At 41.9% G+C, this 23970-nt stretch overlaps 1 protein-coding gene across 1 annotated transcript in view; it reads left to right on the top strand.

Annotated features, from left to right (window-relative positions):
- Positions 1–23970, top strand: part of AK5 (adenylate kinase 5) — a 239905-nt gene that overhangs the window by 177812 nt on the left and 38123 nt on the right. Inside the window, exons 9-10 of the mRNA XM_045547719.1 lie at positions 4711–4753; positions 7612–7656. Coding sequence (XP_045403675.1) covers positions 4711–4753; positions 7612–7656 — 88 coding nt within the window. The remainder of the gene's footprint in view (positions 1–4710; positions 4754–7611; positions 7657–23970) is intronic.

The following is a 23970-nucleotide window of genomic DNA, read 5'->3' as shown; positions in this document are numbered from 1 at the left end:
CAACTTACTATGAACTAGGAAGACATCCCCAAAATGACCTACTTCTTTCTTTTTCCCTGGAGAACTTTAATTTCATGGCCCCCAAAAATATTTTTAAAAACCAAAACTATTTAATTAAGGAAGAACAGTAGGAATATGTGAAAACATTCCCACCTTCGATAGCAATAAGAGGATGGTGCTGAGGAAGCAGAGCTTGGCGTCAGAGAACGGAGCTGAAAGCTCAGCTCACCTCTTGGACACCAGAAGCTCAGGCACATCCCCATCGGGTGGCACCTCAGAGCCTCAGTGACGGATTCTGCACCCACGGGGTCACAGTGAGGATGTGGTGAGAGCGTATCTGCAAGCAGGCTCTCAGAGCTGTAAAGCGCTATTGAAATAGCTACCTGCTTGTGGCAAAGCCACATGAAATTGGTCCTGTCACCAGGAGTACCCACTATGCTGTAATCAAAGCAGGTTGAAGAACATATTAATAGTTTTTAAAATTGGCGATCCATCTGTGATAGTAAGTTGTTCTGTTTTGATTTCTCCCACCTAAAATTCAATAATTCGAAGAATTGGGAACGGCTGGGACTGGACAAGCACATCTTTTTTTTTTTTTTTTTTTTTTGTGAGACAGGGTCTCACTCTGTCACTGAGGCTGGAGTGCAGTGGCCTGATGATAGCTCACTGCAGCCTCCAACTCCTGGGCTCAAGTGATCCTCCTGCCTCAGCCTCCCGAGTAGCTAGAACCACAGGTGCCTGCCATCATGCCCAGCTAATTTTTTTATTTTTTTGTGGAGACAGAGTCTCACTATGTTGCTCAGGCTGGTCTCAAACTCCTGGGCTCAAGTGATCCTCCCACCTCCCTCTCAAAGCGCTAGGATTACAGGTGTGAGCCACTGCACCCAGCCAAGACAACCACATTTTAAAGTGGTGATGATATGCACTCTGAGCCTAAAGGAAAACTCACACACCCCAATGAGTTGCGCTTTCTACAAATAATAGTTCCAGAATCCAGCCTTGCAAAAGCAGTTTCTTGTTGCCTACATGTCCATGTAGGGAAATAAAGTTGAGTGTGGGTTACTTTTGTCCTCCTTATGTCTCTGGGTTGACTGGAAAATGAGGAATAGAGACAAAACAAATCTGTTATCAAAATCTGCAGTGTCCCACAAAGCCACTAATCCCATCTTGAGGTTTTGGATCTGTCCCTTCAATAGGATTCTAGTTTTCTCCCCATTAATTGCTAACATGTTACCCAATATATAGCATCAAAAAGTTGTAGCAACCTGAAATTGTGTTTTTATGGTGGTGGCTTTGCTGCAGCTTTTCCCACCTTTACCAGTATTAATCACATCATCGCACGCTGTGTCTTGGCTCCATACTTGTGGGTCATAAATGGCATTTACATAAAATCTGTGCCTGGATTTATACTGTACCTCTTAGTTCAGAAGATGTAGTATCCCATTTCATGCCCCCAAAACCTAGTTCAATACTATGGAAAGTCACTATTGTGCTCACAGAGCCTAACTCCATACTGCAGACATAAGGTGACAAAGGTCTGACTGGATGGAGAGTCAACTTGGTAACACAAAGAAGCGCCCACAGGCACACGGAGTGAGACCGGGTGGTTAATGGGTTGAGTTTTCTCAGGTTGTGCCTCACTGAAGATGCAGCTGCAGAGAAGCTGGGTGTAAACCCCTTATCAGATGTTTCCTGAATAAGCCCACTCACTACCTTTAGCTCTTTGTCCAGTCAACATTCTGAAGTTAATGCCTTTCATGCAGAACACACTTAGCATTTGAAAAGAAACAAGGTTTAGTGCCTCTTAGCCTCTTTAGCATCTTTTTCACCAAAGCCAGAAGTGTTTGCCATTCACCGCTAGCCTTTCTGTGTGTGTGTGTGTGTGTGTGTGTGTGTGTAAGTGTAAGATACCAGATTAATTTTATTTACAAAAGATTCCCATTGGGACCATGAGGTTTACTGAAAATCGTTGGAAAATAGCACCCTCCAAATATCCCATTTGCCTGGGCTTTCATGTCACATCATGGAGTCATCCCAGCTGAGGCAGCGGCCTAGACTGCCCTGAGCCCTCAGCAGCAGCTGGGGGGTGGGTGGCCTGGCCAGGTGAGCGGAGGCGGGGGTGGGGGAGGAGGACACCACTGCACTTACGGGACTAAATCTGTAAAAGCTACGCAGTGTGGTCTCAGCCCATCCGTAACCTCACTAAGGACGTGATGACATGGCTTTGGGCCCCTCACGTGACCTCTCTAAGTATCAGTTTCCTCATCTGTAAAATGGGAGAGTGGGGAGGCAGGGTTGGATTAGCTGGTCCCTATACGCCCAGCTCTGAAACACACTGATTTCAAGAAGGGAAGTGGCGGGGCGGATGGGGGGAAGGAGGTGGGGGTGTTCACTGAGGAGTAATTAATGTTTTTTTCTAATCTTGGAAGAGAATTAATTAATGTAAATATGTCCCTGAATGACCACTCCCTTAAAAAGCTCTTCTCTCACATGGAATAGCTCTGGATACACAGGCAAATCTAAGAAGACAAGCAGTAAAATTGCCCTGAAGGCGTATGTTCTAAAAAGGATGGCAAGACAGTCTTTAAATAAGTGCTTTAAATGCAGTTTACCTCAAGAGAGCGTTAATACATCCAAACAACCTCATTTAACTGACTCTCACATCAAAGTGAATTAGAGGCGAGAGGCTGGTGTAAAGCGCCAGCCAGAGGCTGTCCCTGCAAATGGTACAACCTCTATGGGGAGCAGTTTGGCAAAAATCTGTCAAAATTATAGATACATTTATTCTTTGACCAGGCTGTATGCCCTCTTAGAATTTAGCCTACAGAAGTAGGTACATGAAATGACATTTATGCAAATCTATTCACTGTGCCACTTTTTCCAAAATAGTCAAAGATTGGAAACAACTCAGCAATCTGTCAATAAAGGACTAGTTAAAAAAAAAATAACAACTATGGTGCCATCCATACAATAGAATACTGTGCAGCCCGTAACGTTCTGTACTGATACAGAAAGCTCTCCAGGATATATTGATAAGTGAAAAAGCAAGTGGAAGAATAGTATTTTATAGAATCATGTTATATCATAAACCCATATGTATGTACAATAAAAGTGTGATACTTTTGTGCGTAAGAAGTGGAGGTCATAAGAATATATTTTAATATTTAGGCCAGATGCCGTGGCTCACACCTGTAATCCTAGCACTCTGGAGGCCAAGGCAGGAAGATAGCTTGAGGCCAGGACTTTGAGACCAGCCTGAACAAGAGCAAGACCCTGTCTCTACAAAGAAATAGAAAAATTAGCCGGGCCTGGTGGCACACATCTGTAGTCCCAGCTTCTTGGGAGACTGAGGCAGGAGGATCACTTGAGCCCAGGAGCTTAAGGTTACAGTGAGCTATGATGAGGCCACTGCACTCCAACCTGGGTAACAGAGCGAGACTGTCTCTCAAAAAAAAAAAAAATATATACATATATATATATATATATATATATATACACACATATATATTTATTTATTTATATTCAAGTGTATCCCTGGAAGTCGTTTTTTATGTACCTTGAAAGAAATTTCTGTAAGTGATTACCCATAAGTGGTGAGGGATTAGAAAAGTGATATAGATGAAGACATAGACGGGAATAAGAATTCTCACCAAATGCCTTTTTATAAAATTTTTTTCTGAATTTTTTTCCAACCACTATGGACTACTCTGTAAGGAATAGAGCATCTGTTTGATTAAAAAAATAAAATGAAAATTTTAAAGGCAGGCATCAGTAAAAGCAGATCACTCCAACTTCCCTTATTTTACGCTTTGATTCAGGGATTGGCAAGCTATGGCCGGTGAGTGGTTAAATAGTTGCTACAGGGACCACGTGGCTCACAATGCTGAAAATACTACCTGGCCCTTTACAGAAAAAAGTTGCCAAGCTTAGTTTTTTGTTTTTTGGTTTTTGTTTTTTTTTTTTTTTACCTTTTTTTGAGACAGAGCCTCACTCTTTTGCCCTGGCTAGAGTGAGTGCAGTGGCATCAGCCTAGCTCACAGCAACCTCCAACTCCTGGGCTTAAGCAATCCTTCTGCCTCAGCCTCCCGAGTCGCTGGGACTACAGGCATGTGCCACCATGCCCGGCTAATTTTTTCTATATATTTTTAGTTGTCCAGATAATTTCTTTCTATTTTTTAGTAGAGACGAGGTCTCGCTCTTGCTCAAGCTAGTCTTGAACTCCTGACCTCGAGCGATCCTCCCGCCTCAGCCTCCCAGAGTGCTAGGATTACAGGCATAAGCCACCGCGCCCGGCCCGAGCTTAGTTGTAAATTATGGAGTTATTCTCAAAACAGCTATGACCACACCTCTCAGTAGGCTGATGATACTGAAGAGTTTTGTCCTCTTGAAGCCAGCTTTTCTGTCCACGGATAGCTTACACACCAAGATGATGAGGCAGGCTCCTGTACTGGTTAAAAAGAGAGTGTGGACTCTGGGGACAGACGACCCAGGTTTAAACCTGAGCTCTGTCCCTCCCTCTTGTGTGACCTTCAGCAACTTAACTTCTAGAATTCTCAGTTCCTTCATCTGTAAAATGTTGTCCCTCTTTGAATTGTTTGGAAGTGTCTCTCTCTTAGAGTTGTTTGAAAGTTTAAGTATGTTAATGTTGGCCAGGGGTTTAGCGCAATACCGGTTATTATTATCATCTGATATTGTGATGTTTTTTCACAGGGTGACGACCAGTTAAATGTATTTGGAGAGGATACCATGGGAGGTGAGTTTCCCTTACTGATCATACCAAAGTTTTCATTTTAGTACTTTTGAGCATGCCTTTTTTTATTAAACGCCAACTAATAGAAAATAAAATACCAACAATACCAAATACTTTTCCCTTAGTCAGGGAGCATGACTAACAGTGGACTCTTTGGATCTCTCTCTCCTGCCTTGGTCCACATAAAGAACCAAAGGGATGCATCCCTGTGAGATGTGTTTCCTAACTGCCCAGACAATATGACTCCTGAGATGCTCAATGAAAAGATGGTCTGGTGAAATATGTTTGAGAAACACTTAACATTCTATTCCCATTGGAAGAGTCACATATATGTTAGCATAGCAAGGCTCCCACGAGTCTTGCAGTAAAGAGAGCTAACTTTAATTCAACTCTTCAAACTTAATTGGAACACAAAACTCTTTTTCCTGTATAGTAGTTACTATTCTGCACTGTACCATGGGGACCCAATCTAACACGCACCAGGGTTATACAGCCTTGTAATTTTTGTAATGTTAAAAGTCTTGGAAAAACTAAAAAAAATAAGATCCCCTTATAATTAGCTATATGTGTAGCTGAAAATAGATAAAATTATGTGAATTTGAGACTTTCCAAAACGATGAGGTTCATGATAGTTCTAGGTAAAATACCTTCTAACATTTCCACTCTGTAATAAAAGTTGTTATGATATGGTTCATGGAAATATGTTTGTAGTATTGACTCTGAACACGTACAAGTAAGTGATTTGGCTTTTTAAATAACCCCAGCTCTAACCCTGTACTGATCCATGAGCATTAGGTGGTAGATAAAGTGTCATTTGATGCTAATGGCAATAGCAGTATGTGAAAATAACAGTCACCGAATGACATCATGGTGATTCATGGAGAGAGGCACAAAAATATGAGCTATAACTTAGGTGTCACTCAGCTAAGTGCAAACAATCAACTCAGTCTCAACTGGAGAGGGCATGATTGATTGCCTAATATAGTTTTCTTTTTTCCTGGTTATAAAATTAACACATACTCACTGTAGAAATGTTTTTAAGGTAGAAAATAAGAGCCATTTAAAACCTCATGACCTTTAGCTTACCATGGTTAACATTAGAGTATATTGCATGCCAGTGTGTTGCCTGTATATATTTTTTTACATAATTGAAAATAAATGTGTATACACAAGTATCTCCAAATTTCATATACATATCATAACATAAATGTGTTCCCATGTCATTAAAAACTCTATAAACTTAATTTGTAGTGACTACATTGTATGAATGTACCATCATTAATTCAAAAATAACTATTTTTAAAACTGAAATAGGATACAGCCATATCAAAACAAATAATTAACAACCATGACCACTTCCCTAGCTTGTAAATAGATTCAGTCTTGCTCAGCTTCACAAAAGTAAACCCCCAGCCTGGAGAACATGAGATGACCATCTGGTCTCATGTATTAGGAACACCAGTGCATCTTTAATAGAAAACTCCAGACAACATAAGATTTTTCCAGTCATCATGGGCTACTCTGTAAAGAGATTGGATTTGATGAAAAAGAACAAAAAAATTCATCCTTCGCTGTGGAAAACATATGGTTCCAAAGATTTCGAAGTCACTTCTTTCCTCTGCCTCCAGCTCTTTCTCCTGTCTCTGTCCCCAACCTAGTTCTCATGCCCCGGTCGCTTGGTCTGTCTCTCTGTCTGTCTCTGTCTGTCTCTTCCTTTCGTGCTCCCTCTCTCTGTCTCTCTGTAGAGTTGAGGCTTTCACTCAGCTAATTGTGGATTCGTACAAAAATGTAGCATGGTGTATATAAATGAACCACCCCAATCTTACTAAAAAATAAGTTTTATAACTGTCAGAACAATGATCTAACTTTCAAAAGTAGTTATCATCTACATAAAATATGAAGTGTTACTTAAATACATTTATTTTAAAAGAAAATTTTATATTGCTACCTTAAATGGAAAATTACATTATTTGCTACAAATAGAAACTATTTTTTTAAATATCGTTTTCCAGACACTCTACTTGTGATTTTAAGCCCTCTTTATTAAAAAAGAGCTTAGCAAATGTTTAAAAATGTGAAATAACACCAAACTGAGATTCTTAGGAAGATTTAGAAGTAATTTTTAAAATTAGCTTTCTTTGTAATGCATGCTATTTAATGACATCAGTCTTACCACCTAAAATTAATAGTGCATGTTAAAATGAAAATATTAATATATTACCTGGGTCTGGGAATAAGGCTGAAATGGTCATCAATTGACTATTAATTGTAATCTATTAACACATTTATTCAACTTCCAGCGTCTTATCCCTGTGGTCCCCAACCCCTGGGCCGCAGTCACGGCCTGTTAGGAACCAGGCTGCACAGCAGGAGGTGAGCTGTGGGCCAGCAGCGAAGCTTCACCTGTATTTACAGCCACTCCCCATCTTCGTATCACCCCCTCAGCTCTATATCACCCCCTCAGCTCCACCTCCTGTCGGATCAGCGGCAGCAATAGATTCTCACAGGAGCTCAAACTCTACTGTAAACTAGGTTATGAGAATCTAGTGCCTAATGATCTGGGGTGGAGCTGAGGTGGTGATGCGAGCACAGGGGAGCAGCTGCAAATACAGGTTATCATTAGCAGAGAGGTTTGGCTGCACAGTAAATGTGAGGCGCTTGACTCATCCTGAAATCATCCCCCTACCCTGGTCCGTGGAAAAATTGTCTTCCGTGAAACCAGTCGCTGGTGCCAAAAAGGTTGGGGACTGCTGTTCTTATCAAATAAAACTACAGGATTTGGGATTTTACGTAACATGAGTAAAAGCAGGGCTTTAATACAATATTTCTTGCCGGTAACTTCAGTTATTCTTGCTTTAAAGGCTTCGTGGAAGATTTGAGGAAGTGTAAAATTATTTTCATCATTGGTGAGTAACAGACCTCACATTTTCTAATACAATTGCTAATAATAAGAACTTGGCAGCAAAATAACGCTATTCATCTCTCACCCTGTTTTGAAGTCTTGTCCCTTTTTCAGTCAAAATAACACCACTGAGTTTTCCAGATTGTTGCTTTCATTTATGCAGTTTATATCTTGCTTTTGGATTATCTTTTCAGCATAGAAAAAACAGGACTTTAAGAAATGTCAAACTTCTAAGTTTAGCTCTACAATAGTAAAGTACATTAGAAGGGTAAGAGGATGCCATATGTTAAAATCTAACACACACCTTTTCTGTTTGAACAATGACCCCTTCCTTCCTAAACTGAATGCATCAGTGACCACATATTCAAATATACTATACCCTATATGCTACACAGTGAAAACAATCTAATTTGTTCTTTGCCCCAATACAGTGAAACTCATTGGTAATTGTGGGGTAAAATACCTATGGGGTTTACCAACATTTTCTGAGTACCTACTGTTCTCTAGGTTATCTCGTTTAATCCTTACAGAATCCTATAGGTTGGTAGTCTATCCCTACTGCATATCTATTACATAGACAGGAAACCTGAGACTCAGGAATGTTAAAGAACTTGTCCAAGATCACATTGTTAATGAGTGTGAGAGGTGGATTTCCAGTTTTCTTCATGGAAATAAAGGGAACTTGCTGTGTAGCAGTTTAAAATGCACCGAAGGCAGCCTCAACAACATAGTGAGACTCTATCTCTACAAAAAACAGAAAAATTAGCCGGGCATGATAGCACATGCCTGTAGTCCCAGCTACTCTGGAGGCTGAGGCAGGAGGATCACTTGAGCCCAGGAGTTTGAGGCTGCAGTGAGCTATGATGACACCACTGCACTCTAGCCTGGGTAACAGAGAGAGACCCTGTCTCAAAAAAAAAAAAAAAAAATGCACCAAAGAGCAGAAGTATTATCAGAGCACCTCCCAAAACTTAGTACTTTTTCTTCTAATCATTCAAATATATCAAAAAATTAATACACCTACCTGTATATTTTGCAGAAAATATCTATTTATATTTAGGAATAATGAAAAGGTCCATACCTCCTCAATGAGTGGGAAAAGAATGGTTGTCAACACCACAGAAATACAACCAGATAAACTTAGAATTTTGCGTGCTAAAGTCAGGGCACTTCCTTGGAAATCTCTGAGTAAATTTCCCTCATTGTCAGATGAGGAAACTGAAGCCCAGAGAAGTTAAGAGGTGTGATCAAGGTCATTCAGCCAACTGGTGGCAGAGAGGGGACCAGGGTCCATGGCTGTAGTTCCTCATTCCAGGGTCCCCCTTTTCCACCACTCAGCCGTGTTGTTACCTGAACTCCAACTGTGTCACACATTCAGCCATCTGACAGACACTTATTGAATATTGGCTCTGGGCTGGGCAGTGAGCAGGATTCACAGAGCTTCCATCTTAAATGAAAAGGATAATTAATATATCTCAAACCGTGAGGAGTATTAGGAAGGAAAGAACGAACCAATACAGGGAACAAGCTGGACCAAATGTTTGGGATACAATTGGGTGATTACTTTAGAGAGGGTGACCAGGGAAGGCTTCCCTGAGGGATAACATTTAGCAGAGAACTAAAAGGAGAGATGGGGCCGGTGAAGGGATTACTGGGAGGTGAGAGGAAGCGGAGAGAACAGCCCAGAATTCAAGAGAATTCTAGAGACCTACCTTAGTTCTGTTTCTCATCCGCTTGCCTCTTGTTGACCTTAACTTTGGGAACTAGAGGGACTCTTCCCACACTTATTTTATAGTCTTTTCAGAAAGAAAAGCTGGATAACTTATATCCCTTATGGAAGAGAAGCTCAATGTCATAATTTTAAAGGAAAATTAGTTGTGCTACAGATTACAAATATTCCCCTTTCCACATAATTTTTTTTTTTTTTTTTTTTTTTGCTGAGACAGAGTCTCTCTCCATCGCCCCAGCTCGGCTCAAGCAATCCTTGTACCTCAGCCTCCCAAGTAGCTGGGACTACAAGCTCGTGCCATCACACCTGGCTAATTTTTCTATTTTTTTTAGTAGGGACAGGGTCTTGCTCTTGCTCAGGCTGGTCTTGAACTCCTGAGCTCAATCCACATAAATTTCAATAATCAGTTTTCTTGGCATCCAGATCGTATACAATGTCTTATATTTAATATTTTCTATTCAGCTTTTATATTAGGAGCCAAATTAAGAAAAGGAGAGATCCTTTAAACTTGATATCTAGGAATTCAAAGTAGGAGCCCTTTATTATTACATAGAAATCTGTGGTTTTTAATTTAATAATGTGGCCCAAGAAACTTCTAAAAATAGTACAGTATGTTTTGTGGTGGTTGTTAAACTGTCTCTAGCACATCATTCAAGCACTCACAGTTGAATTTTGAAATGTATTTTCAAATGTCATTTCTGTCTGTCTGTGTGTAACTACAGACCTTGGCACACTTATTACTAAGTCCTGTGCCCTTCAGAAGGTCAAATAGCACAATATAAAATCTTTGGCATTAGACAGAGCTTGAGACCCTCACGTGTCCACAGATCACACTCTGAGAACCACTGCTCTGAGCAAAAGGTTTTTCTTAACCAAACTCTCCTGTGTGTCAACTTATTGATCAGTCACTGCTCTAGTGAAAAAGATTATAGCTTACTATTTTGGTAGCAGAAGGTATAAAGCCACTGTGATACAAAGGGAAATGACTGCTCTTCTTCTAGGATATTTACTAGACTCTAAAAATTAAGGCCTCAGCTCTAAATACTTCCTGGACAGATGGCAGAATGATATTTTGGGATTGCATTATTGCAGGTCAATTTGAAGCTGATAAAAATACTCTGGATGTCATAGATACACCCATAGCTGTTTCAATGAGTTTTAAATACACAAAAGTCAGTTGATTTCAGTGGAACAAGTGCAGTTTTGTCTGAAGGAAACGATGACTGAATTTTTACTTATCAAAGTATTGTTTTGGCATCTAACAGAACAACATTGGGGCTACAGTATTAGCCAGAGCCTAAATTGACATCCTCACTGTTAGTCTTAAAACAAAATTCATACTCTCCTGCTCTTCCCCTGCTTCAAAGTATCCGTTAATTCCTTTTTGTCCACAGAAAGGTCCAAACTCCATAGACTGGCCTTCAAAGCTCTCTCCTGCCTGGCGTCAATGTGTCTTTCTTATTTCCCACTACACTCCCTGTCAGTCTTTGGCTCCAACCCCACCTTCGTCCTTATTATCTCTTGAACTTGCCTCCCTTGAAATGCCTTCTCTCCTATCTAATCAGGCCCCAAGGTCAGGTTGAAGTTCTAGCTCCCTGATAAATCTCCCTCCTCTGTACTCCTCCATCCCTTGTGTCTGCATCCCTCATTTGGGGTGACTAGAACAACAAATATTCGTTAGAACAATGAATTCTTTAGGAAGCAGTGTGGCCCGTTTCCATAACAACCAATAGCGATTGGAATCCCTGGGCTGGAATCGCCAAGCAGGTTGTTGCTGCTGTGGCTGTTTCTGGCAGGATGATTTTCAGGTTGATTATAAGCCTAACCAGACCCTCCTTTCTCCACGTAGCTGCTACCTTCTCCCCAAGAACAAGCAACGGCAACTCTTTTCCCCCTGAGCTGGTGGTGTTTCTTGCTCATCTGCAAGGCAGTGGTTACGAGTGGGAGCAGGTGACAGCACTGACCACCATCTGAGGGGAAAAATGTCCCCGGGGAAGTGTACCCTCTGCACCAAGGGGAAGGCGGCAAGGATGGACCCAGGCGACCCTTTGAATGTTGTGTGACTGTTACCTTTTTGTTCATGAAGAAAGCAGCTCAGTAGCAGTTTATAGCGAAATACTTTTCAAAGGACTGAGAAGCGATCACACAGGGCAGGGCCAGATGATCAAAAGCTTTGAAAAAGATTCTGTGGCCTTTGGTTGTTCACACACAAGGTATGAGAACCCGTGCCAATGTACAAGACTGCTACTCAATCATTGCTGAAAACAGAAAATTATTTGGAAAATGTAAAAATATCCTTTAAAGAGCCTCATTATGTCCCAGTAACAGGTTCCTACAGTTTTTCACAATCTTTTCTGGTACATTTCTTTTTTTTTTTTTTTTAATCTCTTCATTATTATCTTGTTCCTATCCAATTTATTTTGGCTTCTTTTTCATTTTTTATTGCCTACCTACGCTCAAAATATGGCATAAGCTAAATTTCCATTAATTCATATCCAGAGCCTTGGAGAAGTGCTCCTATTTGGAAAACACATCTGACTTTTCAGGTGAGGTGTGATGTTAATGGCATAATGATCCAAACATCATTCAAAGGCCGTAGCTTGCAGTGTGTCAGGGACACAGATGGCATTGTGTATGTTGGCATTGGTGCTATGATAAACTGTTTCTAAGTAGTGAGCTTTGAAAGGTATTTTGGTGATATTTTCTACTCTGTGTGTTTTTAACTACTGCATAGTCCTATTTTCCTGAGGAAAACTGGAGAAATGAGAATTTCAGCTTAAAACTCAATATTTCCATGCCTGTCACTGTTTCATTATAGCCCTGCTGTCATTTCATTATTGCCCTGTTATTAGAGAACTATGAATTAATTTTTTTAAAGTATTAATATCTACTTGGAGCTCAGCATGAACACTTTTGATGGAATTGACTCACGTATTTGGTTAAATTAAATATGGAAAAACTGATTGTTTTAACTCAATGTAGCTATAATAGCAGCCAACATTTATTGAGCGATTGACATGTACTAGGCACTGCATAAAGCCCTTTATAATGTTATCTTATCAAATGCTTATATATACACTATGGGGTAAGCACTATTGCCATCCAGACTTTTCAAGTAAGATATTAGAGGGTTAAATAATTTGCTAGTAAATGGTAGATCTGGAGCATGAAAGCTTGGATTTTATCATTGGCAACAAATGTTGGCAGTGTTGTTTTTTTTTTCCTTGAAGTGACAGGCTTTATTTATTTTCAGGAAAATGTCTGCCAGATACTCAAGTCTAAAAAACCATAGTTTATGTGTTAGATGGTCTTTCAGAAAGTAGAAATGCAGTTCAACTTACAAAGCAGCTAGTTCAGCAACTTAAATAATCACACCAGTGCTTTTTCTCAAGAAAACCATTATACGTAGGTGTACTGAAGTGCTTTATGTGTATTTCCCATTTTGTCATACAAAATAGTAAAAGGATATATGCTTAAGGGTCAAAATGAAATAAAATTAATCTTTTTTACTGCCTCATCAAGGGCATTTTTAAGTAACATTTGCATTTTGTTTCTACTTTTTACTGCTAGAACGTGATAGTGAAAAAACAGTGATGAACACAGGTGGAATAATATACTACCTCGATTCATCACAGTTTTACAACCATTACTTCTGCACCATCTGTGAAAAGCAAATAACCTCTTAGTGTTGTAATGAAAATAGGGTACCCCCCTCAGGGTCTGTGGACCACACTTTGAGAACTACCACTCTGGGGTTACCTGGGGTTGAGGGGATTGAACAGGTATATGGGACAGAGAGAAACCCCAGATTTAGCATTTAGGGGATTTTTTTTTTAAGAAGGAAAGAGAAGTGTATTAATTTGCCAGCAAGTGAGAGGTTGGCAGACTCCCGTCTCGAAGTACCAATGTCCTGTTTCTGAGCAGAAGTAGAGTTTTTAAAGGTTCTAATTAATCCCATAATCCCATCTTTGGCTAAGACTATCTTATAACCTCCGCCCAGACATTTAGGGGATCTTGAAGGGAAAAATTTCCTTGTGCCTGGCTTTCACTGGTCTGTTCAAAAGCAAATAACCTTATGAATGTAAGGAAGGGGTCAGGGAAAAAGGGGTGCATCTAATGAAAAACCCTGTTTCTCTGAGCTCCTGTAGGCCTGGAAAAGCTCTGAACATTTCTGTGTACCCCGTGGTGCAAGGGATGTCTGAAAGGAAAGGCTGTGCGCTTGTCAGAGAAGACAAAGAGAGGTGCCTCAGGAGGCCCCAAAGCAGGGGCTGGAGGGAAGGTGGAAGGGGCATGCCTCAGAGGATCAATGGCACGCCGAAGAACCAGGGCTAGAGGAAGGTCAAAGAAACCTTCAAGGTGGCAGAATAGCCCTGACAAGGAGACTGAACTTTGAACTGGACTTTCAGGGTTATCAGAAATCACTGGATTGGACTAAGAAAACCAAGACTATTTGACTGTGTCACCACTATGAAGTGAAACCAGGCAGCTCATGCACTAGGCTGGTGTGATGGTTAATTTTAGATGTTGACTTAACTGGGTTCAGGGGTGCCCACATAGCTGGTAGACATTATTTCTGGGTGTGTCTGTGAGGGTGTTTCCAGGAGAGAATGGCATTTGAATCAGTGGCCTGAGTAAGGAAGATCCACCCTCACCAATGTGGGTGGGCACCATACACTCTGTTGGGGGCCTGGATAGAACCAAGAGGTAGAGGAAATATGAATTTACTGTCTCTCTTCTGGATCTGGGTCATCCATTTTCTCCTGGACACCAGCAACCCCCCAGGTTCTCAAGCCTTTGGACTCAGAGTGAACACCACCACCAGCTCCCCTGCTCTCCTTCTCATAGATGGCTTCTTGTAGAACTTTTCGGCCTCCATAGTGGAGTGAGCCAATTCCCATAATAAATCCCCTCTTACATATCCATATATATCCTACTGGTTTTCTGCAGAAGCCTGACAAATACAGCTGAGTTCACATGGAGAATGAGCTTCTATCTGAACCCCTGCCTACGGCCTGGCCCAACTGGAGCGTGGTCCTTGCTCCACACACGGGCACGGGTTCGCGCTGGGATCGCCACAGCTCTTTCTCCCTTGGAGGGACACAGACACTAAGGGCCTCTTCACACTCTCCCAGGCCCCGCATCTGTACTTTCATGGTCCAGGCCATTCAGAATGGGGAAGTCAAGGAAGAGAGACATTAGACTACTTTCCAAGAGAGACTCAAATGCATTTACAAACCACTGAGATGTCTAATGTTGGAAAAAAGCGGACATTATGTGCTGACAATGAACCTATTATACTTAATTACATAAACCTTTTCGCTGTGAAAAGGCTCTAAGTAATGTTGAACTAGAATGCAATGCTTTCTTCATTTAATCAAACCAAATTAATAAACCTTTATCAAGGGCTTACTATGCTCAAAGAACTGTGAAATTCAAAAGACATGAAATGGTCTTGGAACGCTACATGACACGGCAGAAGTTTTTTTTTTCATGTTTTTAAATTATTTTCTCAAAAGAAAGTGTTGCTGAGTTAATTAAGAGTCATTCAGAAAGACAAATTACTACTGAAAAAAAAAAAAAGAGCACAAGTGTATGCATTTTCCAGGTAAAGTGAATAGAGACCTCACACTCATCATGTTTTCACCATTGGCTGAAATCATTTTGGAAGCACTATTAACTCATCAACTGAGTCAGCCAGTGAAGTTTTAGGTACTCAGCCTGTTCACTGAAAGCTAAGTATATTGAAGAAAATGGCAAGTGCTCCTTGTCCGTGTCCTGCTGCTGATTGATTAGCAACTGAGTGGAGGTACATCTCCAGGTGTGACTCACTAAAAGCCTCTTCTGCTTGTCCAGAGACGCACTAAGAATGATCAGTGGATATTGGCAGATGCTACGGACTCTAGCAGGACCCAGCACTGTAGAGAAGAGAATACCCAAGCTCTTGTGTTTGTATCCAAGTTCTGTGTACCCTTGGGCCAATCTCTTATCCTCTCTGAATTTCTTTTAAAATGCCAAAATACCATTTGTTCTCTGTCCACCCCAAATTTGAGCAGCCAATGAGTTAATAACACAGTGCTAACTGTTCTCTTAACTGGAAACTTCTGCAACAGAGACATAGCCTTAAGGAAGTGAAGTGTGAAGGCAATTAAATAAGGCAAAGCCCCCATCCTCTACCTCTAAAATATCCATTTTAACTACCTAAGAACAATATTAAAACTAGCATATACTGGTGACCTACTATGTTCCAGATACTGTATTTATACATATTGTCTTATTTAATCCTCATACCAATCATCAGTACTCATATTCCTTACCACTTCAAAGGAAAGAAATTGAAGAAATTGAGGCTCAGAAAGGCTGATAACTTTCCCAGGTTATATATTTAATAAGTGACAGAGTTGGGACTCAGACTCAAGTTTCTCAGACTTCAAAGCCCATGCTCTAAAAGTGTCTGTGGATAGGTAAGTAAGGAGGCCAAAATGTAGGCAAAGATTTGGGAATATAGTCGAGAAGAGAAGTGTTTGCCATAATTACTTGAATAATTACCTCAATTTTCTGTTTTACTTTGTTCCCATATATCTAGCTATTGATGTCTGAAAACAAAGATAAAATAAGACAGCAAATGAATATTAATGAAATAGACCTCTGAGCACCCTGGCCATGTTTCTCCCAATTAACTTCAAAACAGAAAACAATTTGAATCCATAAAAATATTCTGAACCGTCACTGAAAGTGCACTGATTTTAGAATAATGCTGCATCTTTTGCTATGAAGACATATTATGGGTCCTGTTTTGTGAGCATCACCAAAACTATTTTGAGGGCCAAGGCAACAGTGAGCACGTGTTTGAGAATGTGATGCTGGGTGGATCTGAGGGAACCTGCTCGTTCTGAGACTGTCTTTGTGGATTGGACAGAGTAGCTCGACTACATGTTGATCTCGAACAATAGCTTAGTATGGCGGTAGAGTGAAAACCAGCCTAGACCAGGGGATATAGAGACTGAAAGGGGGCTGCTAAATCTCCCCTAATGATAAAGATATTCTCTCTCTGCTATAGTAAATTCGTCATTAGGTATGTGTGCCTTGGGGTGAATTTCATTAATTCATTTGACACATTTATTGAGTCTTTACAATAGATCATCAAAGTGATAGGCCTGAGCATACCAAGATGAAGACAAGGCTCCCTGGTCTCAAGGAGCCCCTGTCGTGGGGCGGAGCAAGCAAATAGCACAGCTCGGTCCGTGCAATGGCATCCTAGGCGATGGAGAGAAAGACTGAAGCGGGGCAAGGGGCAAGGGGGTGTCAGGGCTGAGTCCTGAGGAAGACAGGAATTGGCCAAGTGCTAAGCGGGAAGAAAGCTGGGGCCAGCCCACGGCAAGGAGAGGGAGCCTCGGAGGTGGGAGGGCCAGGAAGTGGGCGAGGCAGAGCAGGAGACAGGCGAAGTCCCATCATGAGAGGCTGTCACACCGCCTGAGAAGTGCGAACTTCAGCCTGTGCAAGGGGAGCTGTCAAGGCTTTTACTCAGTAACATGTCCTCAGATTCCGATTTCAGAAAGAGCACTGTGGCAGCAGCAACAGGGAGCCTTGGCTGGGGCAGGGAGGCCAGTCGAAGGCCACCAGGATGGCCATGCTGGCAAAGAAGGAGAAGGCAAATGACAGTGAAGAAGAAACAGACCCAAGGGATTTTAGGAGGTAGAGTGAACAGAACATGAAGACCCACGTGTGCACAGGTGAATAAATGAATTTAGCATGACTCAGAAGTGGCTGGTTTAGACAACCACGTGGATAGAAGCGCCATTCAAGGAGATAGGGAATGTGGAAAAGAAATGGATTTTGAGGGACAGATGAGTTCGGTTTTAAACATTTTCAGATTGAGGTGCTGCTGGGACATCCATGTAGTTATGTCCATTAAACAAGAGGTTTTGGAGGTCTGATACTCAAAACATTCATCTGGCTGTGGACACAGGTGTGGAATTCAATGGCAGGATGTCAGTGGCAGCTGAAGCCGTTTGCGTGCGAGCGATCGCGCAGTGAGCTCAGGCAGAGCCAGGCCAGAGGACAGCTGAGCCGTGGAGCCCTAGGAACACCTGTGCTGGGGCCAGAGGCGACAAGGACGGAGAGGAAAGCAGAATGTCAACAGCAAATGGTGCCATAGAAGGCTCTAGGGAGGAAAGAGCTTCCATCTGGGAAAGGTTAAGTAAAATGTAATGAAAATTGTCTGTTGGGTTTGGCATCCAAAGAATTACTGGCAACGTTGGTGATAGCAGTTCCCGTGGAGCAGAGGGAGTAAAGCCAGTGGGTTGTGGTGACTGCGGGTAAGGACATGAGGCTGTGTACAAACTACGCTTTCAAGAAACTTGACTCTGAGAGAAAGAAAAGAGTTAGGTGGGAAGTGGGGTGGTATAAAAAGGAAGGGAAGGTCAAGGGTGGAATATTTTTTAAAATATGAGAGATTCGACGAGCACATTTGTATGAAGAGAAAGGCAGTACAGACTCTATAGGTTCTAGTCAAGAGCTACTTGAGTTCAAATGCCAGCTCCCGCATGTACTGGCTTGCAACCTTGGGCAACGTCCTTCCACCCCCTGTTCCTCAGTTTCCTCACCTGTCGTGGCTGTAATGCTAGTACCTGGGTCATAGGGTTGATGTGAGGATGAAAGGAATTAACCCCTGCAACGCTGCTCTTAGTAAATACTCACCAGATGTTAGCTGTCATTATAACTATCACATGCTGAGCGAGGGGAGACAACCACGAAGAGGGAGAGGTGCTGAGAAAAGAGGGGCGAGGATGGGATCAGAAGTGAATCGGAGGAGGGAAGGATACCTACAAGATGGGAGAGCCATGACAGAGGTTTAGAGGTTGTGTAAGTTCCTGTTTTCTCGGTGTTTCTTGTTAAAATTAAACACTCCCTAAGGGACTGAGCTGTTAAGTGGTGTTTCGCCTACAACCAGCTGTAGTTGGCTAAAATTACAGCCAGTTGACTGAGAATGAGTCTCTTAGGCCTCGGGCTTAACCCTGCCTATATGCTGCGATTTCCTCTAGTTGACACATTCCTGCCGTTGTTTACAACAGCTCAGCACTATAGGAGACCATTTTACCGTAGGAGAACACTTTTTGCCTTGAAGAATGAAGCAGAGTAATAAGTCATGATGAAGAGAACAGTGACTGTTTTTGGCCCTCCAAAATGTAGCTTCACAAAGTATTTCCCTTCGCATTCGCTCCAGGCTCTTCTGAGCCAAGAGTCTCAGAGTGTCTTCTTGGCTGCAGATGAAACCTACTGAAGCCAACCATCAGGTGGTCAAGGCAATAAAAGACTCACTCCGCTTGTAACACAGTGCAGCTGTTTCGATTTAACATGACTTATGTTGCTGTGACCCAGGTGATATTTTTTTTCTCGTCTTTGTCTGGGGCATTGACTCTAAAGGAGATGTTCCTCGTGGTTCTGCCGTACTTCGAGGAATGACTTTTACTAGGAAGTGGATCACGTCTTAGTGCCACACACCTGCCCATCAACACCAGCCCAGCGACCTCAGTGTAAAGTGGAAGGAGCCTAAATATTTGGTCCAGTCGCATATGTCCCTGCTTGGATGAACTGTTGTAGTAAATGTATGGAAAGCTGGCGAGGCAGAGCAGCATCCAGAACACACTTTTGTTTTCTCGGCAGTCCTCAGCTTGGTCTGCGTGGAGCTGTGGAGATGAGCACTGAGACTGTCTGTTACTGAGAAAGGAAGAGAATGTTCATCAGTGAGAAACCTGGCTGGGGCCAGCAGTGGGCTCCTGGAGTCTGCCCGTGGGAACCTTTCCACTGATCCCTTTTTTTTTTTGGAGACATAGTCTAGCTTTGTTGCTTGGGCATGAGGGCAATGGCATGGTCATAGCTCCCTGCAACCTCAAACTCCCGGGCTCAAGTGATCCTCCTACCTCAGCCTCCCAAGTAGCAGGGACTACAGGCATGCCCGGCTAATTTTTCTATTCTTTTCTAGTGACAGGGGTCTCAATATGTTGCTCAGGCTGGTGTTGAACTCCTGGCCGCAAGTGATCCTCCTGCCTCAGCCTCCCAAAGTGCTGGGATTATAGGCATGAGCCACCATTACCAGCCTCTTCTTTAAGGCAGTCATGACCAGTTGATTGAAGGGAAGGGTGATTTTTACTAAAACTCATGAGGGAAATGATGCTCTTTTTTTTTTTTTTCCGGTTTGTTTCTGCAGTACCTATCAGGATGCCTGGCATTTAATATATGTCTTTAACGTGAATGAATGGAATAGAAGATGATGGGAGCTCAGATAAAGTTACTGCCCCCAAGTTCCCCAAGCTAGGACTATAGGTGCATGCCACCATGCACAGCTAATTTTTTGCATTCCTTTAAAGATGGGGGTCTCACCGTGTTGTCCAAGCTAGTCTTTTTTTTTTTTTTTGAGACAGAGTCTTGCTTTTTTTGTTGCCCGGGCTAGAGTGAGTGCCGCGGCGTCAGCCTAGCTCACAGCAACCTCAAACTCCTGGGCTCAAGCAATCCTACTGCCTCAGCCTCCCCAGTAGCTGGGACTACAGGCATGCGCCACCATGCCCAGCTAATTTTTTCTATATATATTTTAGTTGGCCAGATAATTTCTTTCTATTTTTAGTAGAGACGGGGTCTCGCTCTTGCTCAGGCTGGTCTCGAACTCCTGACCTCGAGCGATCCACCCGCCTCGGCCTCCCAGAGTGCTAGGATTACAGGCGTGAGCCACCGCGCCCGGCCTTGTCCAAGGTAGTCTTGAACTCCTGGCCTTAAGTGATCCTCTCGCCTCAGCCTCCCAAAGCGCTGGTATCACAGGTGTAAGCCACTGCACTCGGCCCCAAGTTTTGGTTTTTAATCTTCGCTGGTAAGATTGAGCTCACGAAAACAACAGAAAGAAGATATTCACCTGTGGAGCAGATGCTGCCATCAACGTCCATGGCCACAGTAGAATTGAGCTGGGCCTCCCAGAGGCCTACAGTCTACTCTCAAACCAAAACAAAGCAAGTAGGCAGAAGCTGCAGCCCTGCCTTTGAAGTGCATCCTCTAGGGCTGCCCAACAGCCCCTCCTGGGCATCCACTAAAGATCCAGCAATGCCACCCCTCCTCCCTCACACGACTGTGATGTCAGTGAGTTCAGATGGGACAGTCCTAGCCTTGAGCCCTAGTGGAGGGTACTAGCTGCATCTGCTTGGTCTTCCCTGCAGAGAAGAGCGTATGTTTCCATTGGGCAGCTACTGTCCTTAGGAAGGTCTTCCTAAGACTGAGTCTTTAAAACCTGGTCTGTCAAAACTTCCACTGTTTGGTCTAGTTCTGCCCTGCAGAGCAACACAGAACAAATCAGCTTTCTCTCCACCATGGTAGCCATCCAAATATTTGAATACATACATACCTTTCCTGTGATTCACATCTTCATCCAATTAAAAACATCCAGTTTCTTCTGTTACTTTATAGGTTGTAAGCTCCTTGAGAACAGGGTGCTGCATTCTCATCTTTGTGTCCCCAGCACTTAAGTAGAGTCTAGCTCATATGGATTCTCCGTATTTGCTTATGGAATGAATTGCATGAACTCTTGTCATCTCCCATTCCCTCATGTCTCTTTGGACACATGCAGCCCAAATATCTCCTAAAACAGATTGGCCAGAATTTTTTTTAAAGGTTTTTCTTTTCATAAAAATAATACATCTTCATTCTAGAAAACATGTATCAACAACAACAACAAAATCCCCACCATCCCAATGTCTGGGGATGAACACTATTAACATTTTGATTTATATTCCTCTTAGTTTTTTTCCATGTGTCTATTTTTTAGATATACATTTTCATCAGAGCAAGATCATGCAATTTTAAAACCTACTTTTTGTTTTTAACGAAGTCTCATGGGCAACTTTCTCAGACAGTATATCCGAATATACTGTGTCATTTTTTAAAGTTCTTTTCTCATTCAGCTGAAACAGAAAAACAGTAAAATGCACAGTCATAAGGGTTCAGTTTGATGAAATTTCACTAATTGGATACACCCGTATTACCAAGCTGCAGATCAAGAAATTGAACATAAGCCTCCCTTGTGCCCCCTTTCAAATCACTGCTCCCTGCAAGGGTTACTGTAGACATTTTGTAATTTTATATAAATGGAATTATACTGTGTGTATTCTTTTGCATCTGTCTTCTTTCAATACATCATTTTAATGATTGCAACCTATTTCTGTGTATTGCTATATTATAATTTATTCATTTTATTCCTATTGTCATGCATTATTTTTTCCAATATTTTGCTTTCATTAAAAATACTGTAATGAATATCTATGTAACTAAAGCAGTGGTTTTTCTTTCCCTTTAGGATAAATTCACAGATGTGAAAACTTTTAAGACTTTTTTACTTATATTGCCAAATTGCCCTTCAGAAAAGTTGTACCAATTTTACATTCCCATCACAACATGTGCAAGACTTTCAGTTTCCACAGTGTGGTCCAGAAATGAACACAAAACCTCAGATGCAATCCAACTAACATATTCTGCCACAAATGCTCCTACTTGTCTTAATATCCTCACTTACTTTTGTTGTTGTTTTATATTTGTACACAAATAGACTGCAAGCATAATATTCTCCAACTACTCTGACAAAGAGTAGAATGATAGTGCTAGAAATGACCTTGAAACAACACCAAGCTTATTTTCAGATGAGAATACAGAAGCCCAAAAGATGAGGTATCAGAACACACAGGTTGCCAATGAAAACCAAACTAGAAAATCACAAACTAGAAAAAAACAGGTACAAAGAAACAAAACAAAATGTGTATTTGGCAGTTACCTTTGGGGAGTGGGACTAGTGTTCTTATCCTTTTACTTTTCTGAATTATCTGAATCTCCAATAAAGAGCATGTATTTCTTTCACGGGGCAGGGGGTGGGGGTGGAATTATTTCTTTAAAAGAAGGAAAAAATAGAAAGGAGAAGCTAGGTTTATACATTTCCTATAACATTCATTTCATAAATGCCTAAAATCCTCGTGTGAAGTAGGCTACAATGTAGGAATAAAAGATGGCTTAGTAAGTTTAAGAAGGATTTGGAAGAGGCAGAGCACTCTAGAACAATGAATTCCAAAACTTCAGAGACCCAAACAGGCAGAGCCTGACTGAAGCAACTTTTGAAAAGATCTGGTCTATAGGTTTCAAAAAATAAATGTGCTTCAAGCACTGGGTCTGGAAAAGGTCCTGGAGACCTCTGGGTGAAGAAATCAAGGACAAGTGTTTTGATGGTGTTTGGAAATCCTGTCCCTGTCCCTGTTTGGAGGTGGGGTTAGGGTGGAGATGGGGCGAGGGGGCCAGGAGCTGTAGGCGCTCACCCAGCGTCATGGGGTGGAAACGTTTGGGCACCACCACCATGGTGCCTGCTGTTTCCTCTCACCCGAGACCTGAACTTATTGGTCTTCTGTCCATGTAACAGCTAGAGCCTTGGCATTTAGTTTCAGAGTCTTGCCTTGATGAGGCATTTTACATGTTTCACTGCGGCTGTAGTGAGTTTTAGCTGAATGAACTGCAAAATCATAGACTGTTAGTTGTCAGAACAGAGATGAAATCACGTCCCTGAAGTCTCCCAGCTAATAAGTGGTGGGACCTGATAGGGTTGCCAGATTTAACAAATAAAAATGCAGGTCCCCTAGTTGAATTTGAATTTTGGATAAACAATGACTTGGTGTTTAGTGAAAGTCCATCTCATGCAGTGTGTAACTGGGCATCCTGTGTTTCCCCTGGCAACCCTACGGGGCCATGATGACAGCCCGGCTCCCGGTGACCACTCCGACTGACTGAGGACTGTGCAGGGCATTTCTGAACGGCAGGTCTGTCTGATTTCCAGAAAGAAGGGGCAGAAGGCCCCACTGCATATGAGAGGCTATAGAGCTTAGTGGTACCAGGGCACAGTTGGCCTTTGGCACAGTTTCTTCATCTGTTATAGGGTTACAAATAGCTGTTGTAAGGATTAAATTAATTATTGCAAAAAAACACATAAAACAGGTATTTATTAGATAAAATATCAAACCAAAAGCATTGTGAACCAGAGACTTTTATCTGAACAGTCTGCAATGACTTCTCAAACCTGTGTGGCCTCCGACCCACTCCACTGGTGCAAAATAGGCCGCCGTTCTCCTCCTCTGCTCTCTAGCTTGATGCGGAGGAAACAAAACATCCCCCTCATCTACAAGAGAGCAGAATAGCCCTGCTTTTGATAAGGCATTGAGGATTTTTATTAACCATCATAACAATTTTTCATTCATGATAAACCATTATCTCAGCGTTATTACATTGTAAATATGAAAAGAAAGATCAACAGAGACTTCCTGCAGTGACTGTCGGGGAGTGCACAGCAAATTGCCTTCCTTAAATTATCTAGTCTAGAAGTCCCAAATCAGGCTAATCATCAGAACCACCTGGGGAATTTTTTAAGTAATTATCTTTATTATGAAAACATTTCAAACGTACAACAAAGCTGAAGGAATTTTGCAGTGAGCACTTGTATGCCCACCACCTAGATTCTACCATCGACATTTTACTGCAGGTTGAATATCCCTAGTCCAAGAATCTGAAATCTGAAACACT

This window comes from Lemur catta, chromosome 3, assembly GCF_020740605.2.
Source record: "Lemur catta isolate mLemCat1 chromosome 3, mLemCat1.pri, whole genome shotgun sequence".
NCBI lineage: Eukaryota > Metazoa > Chordata > Mammalia > Primates > Lemuridae > Lemur > Lemur catta.
The sequence above is the reverse complement of the archived record's forward strand: the minus strand, read 5'-3'. Positions and strand labels throughout refer to the sequence as shown.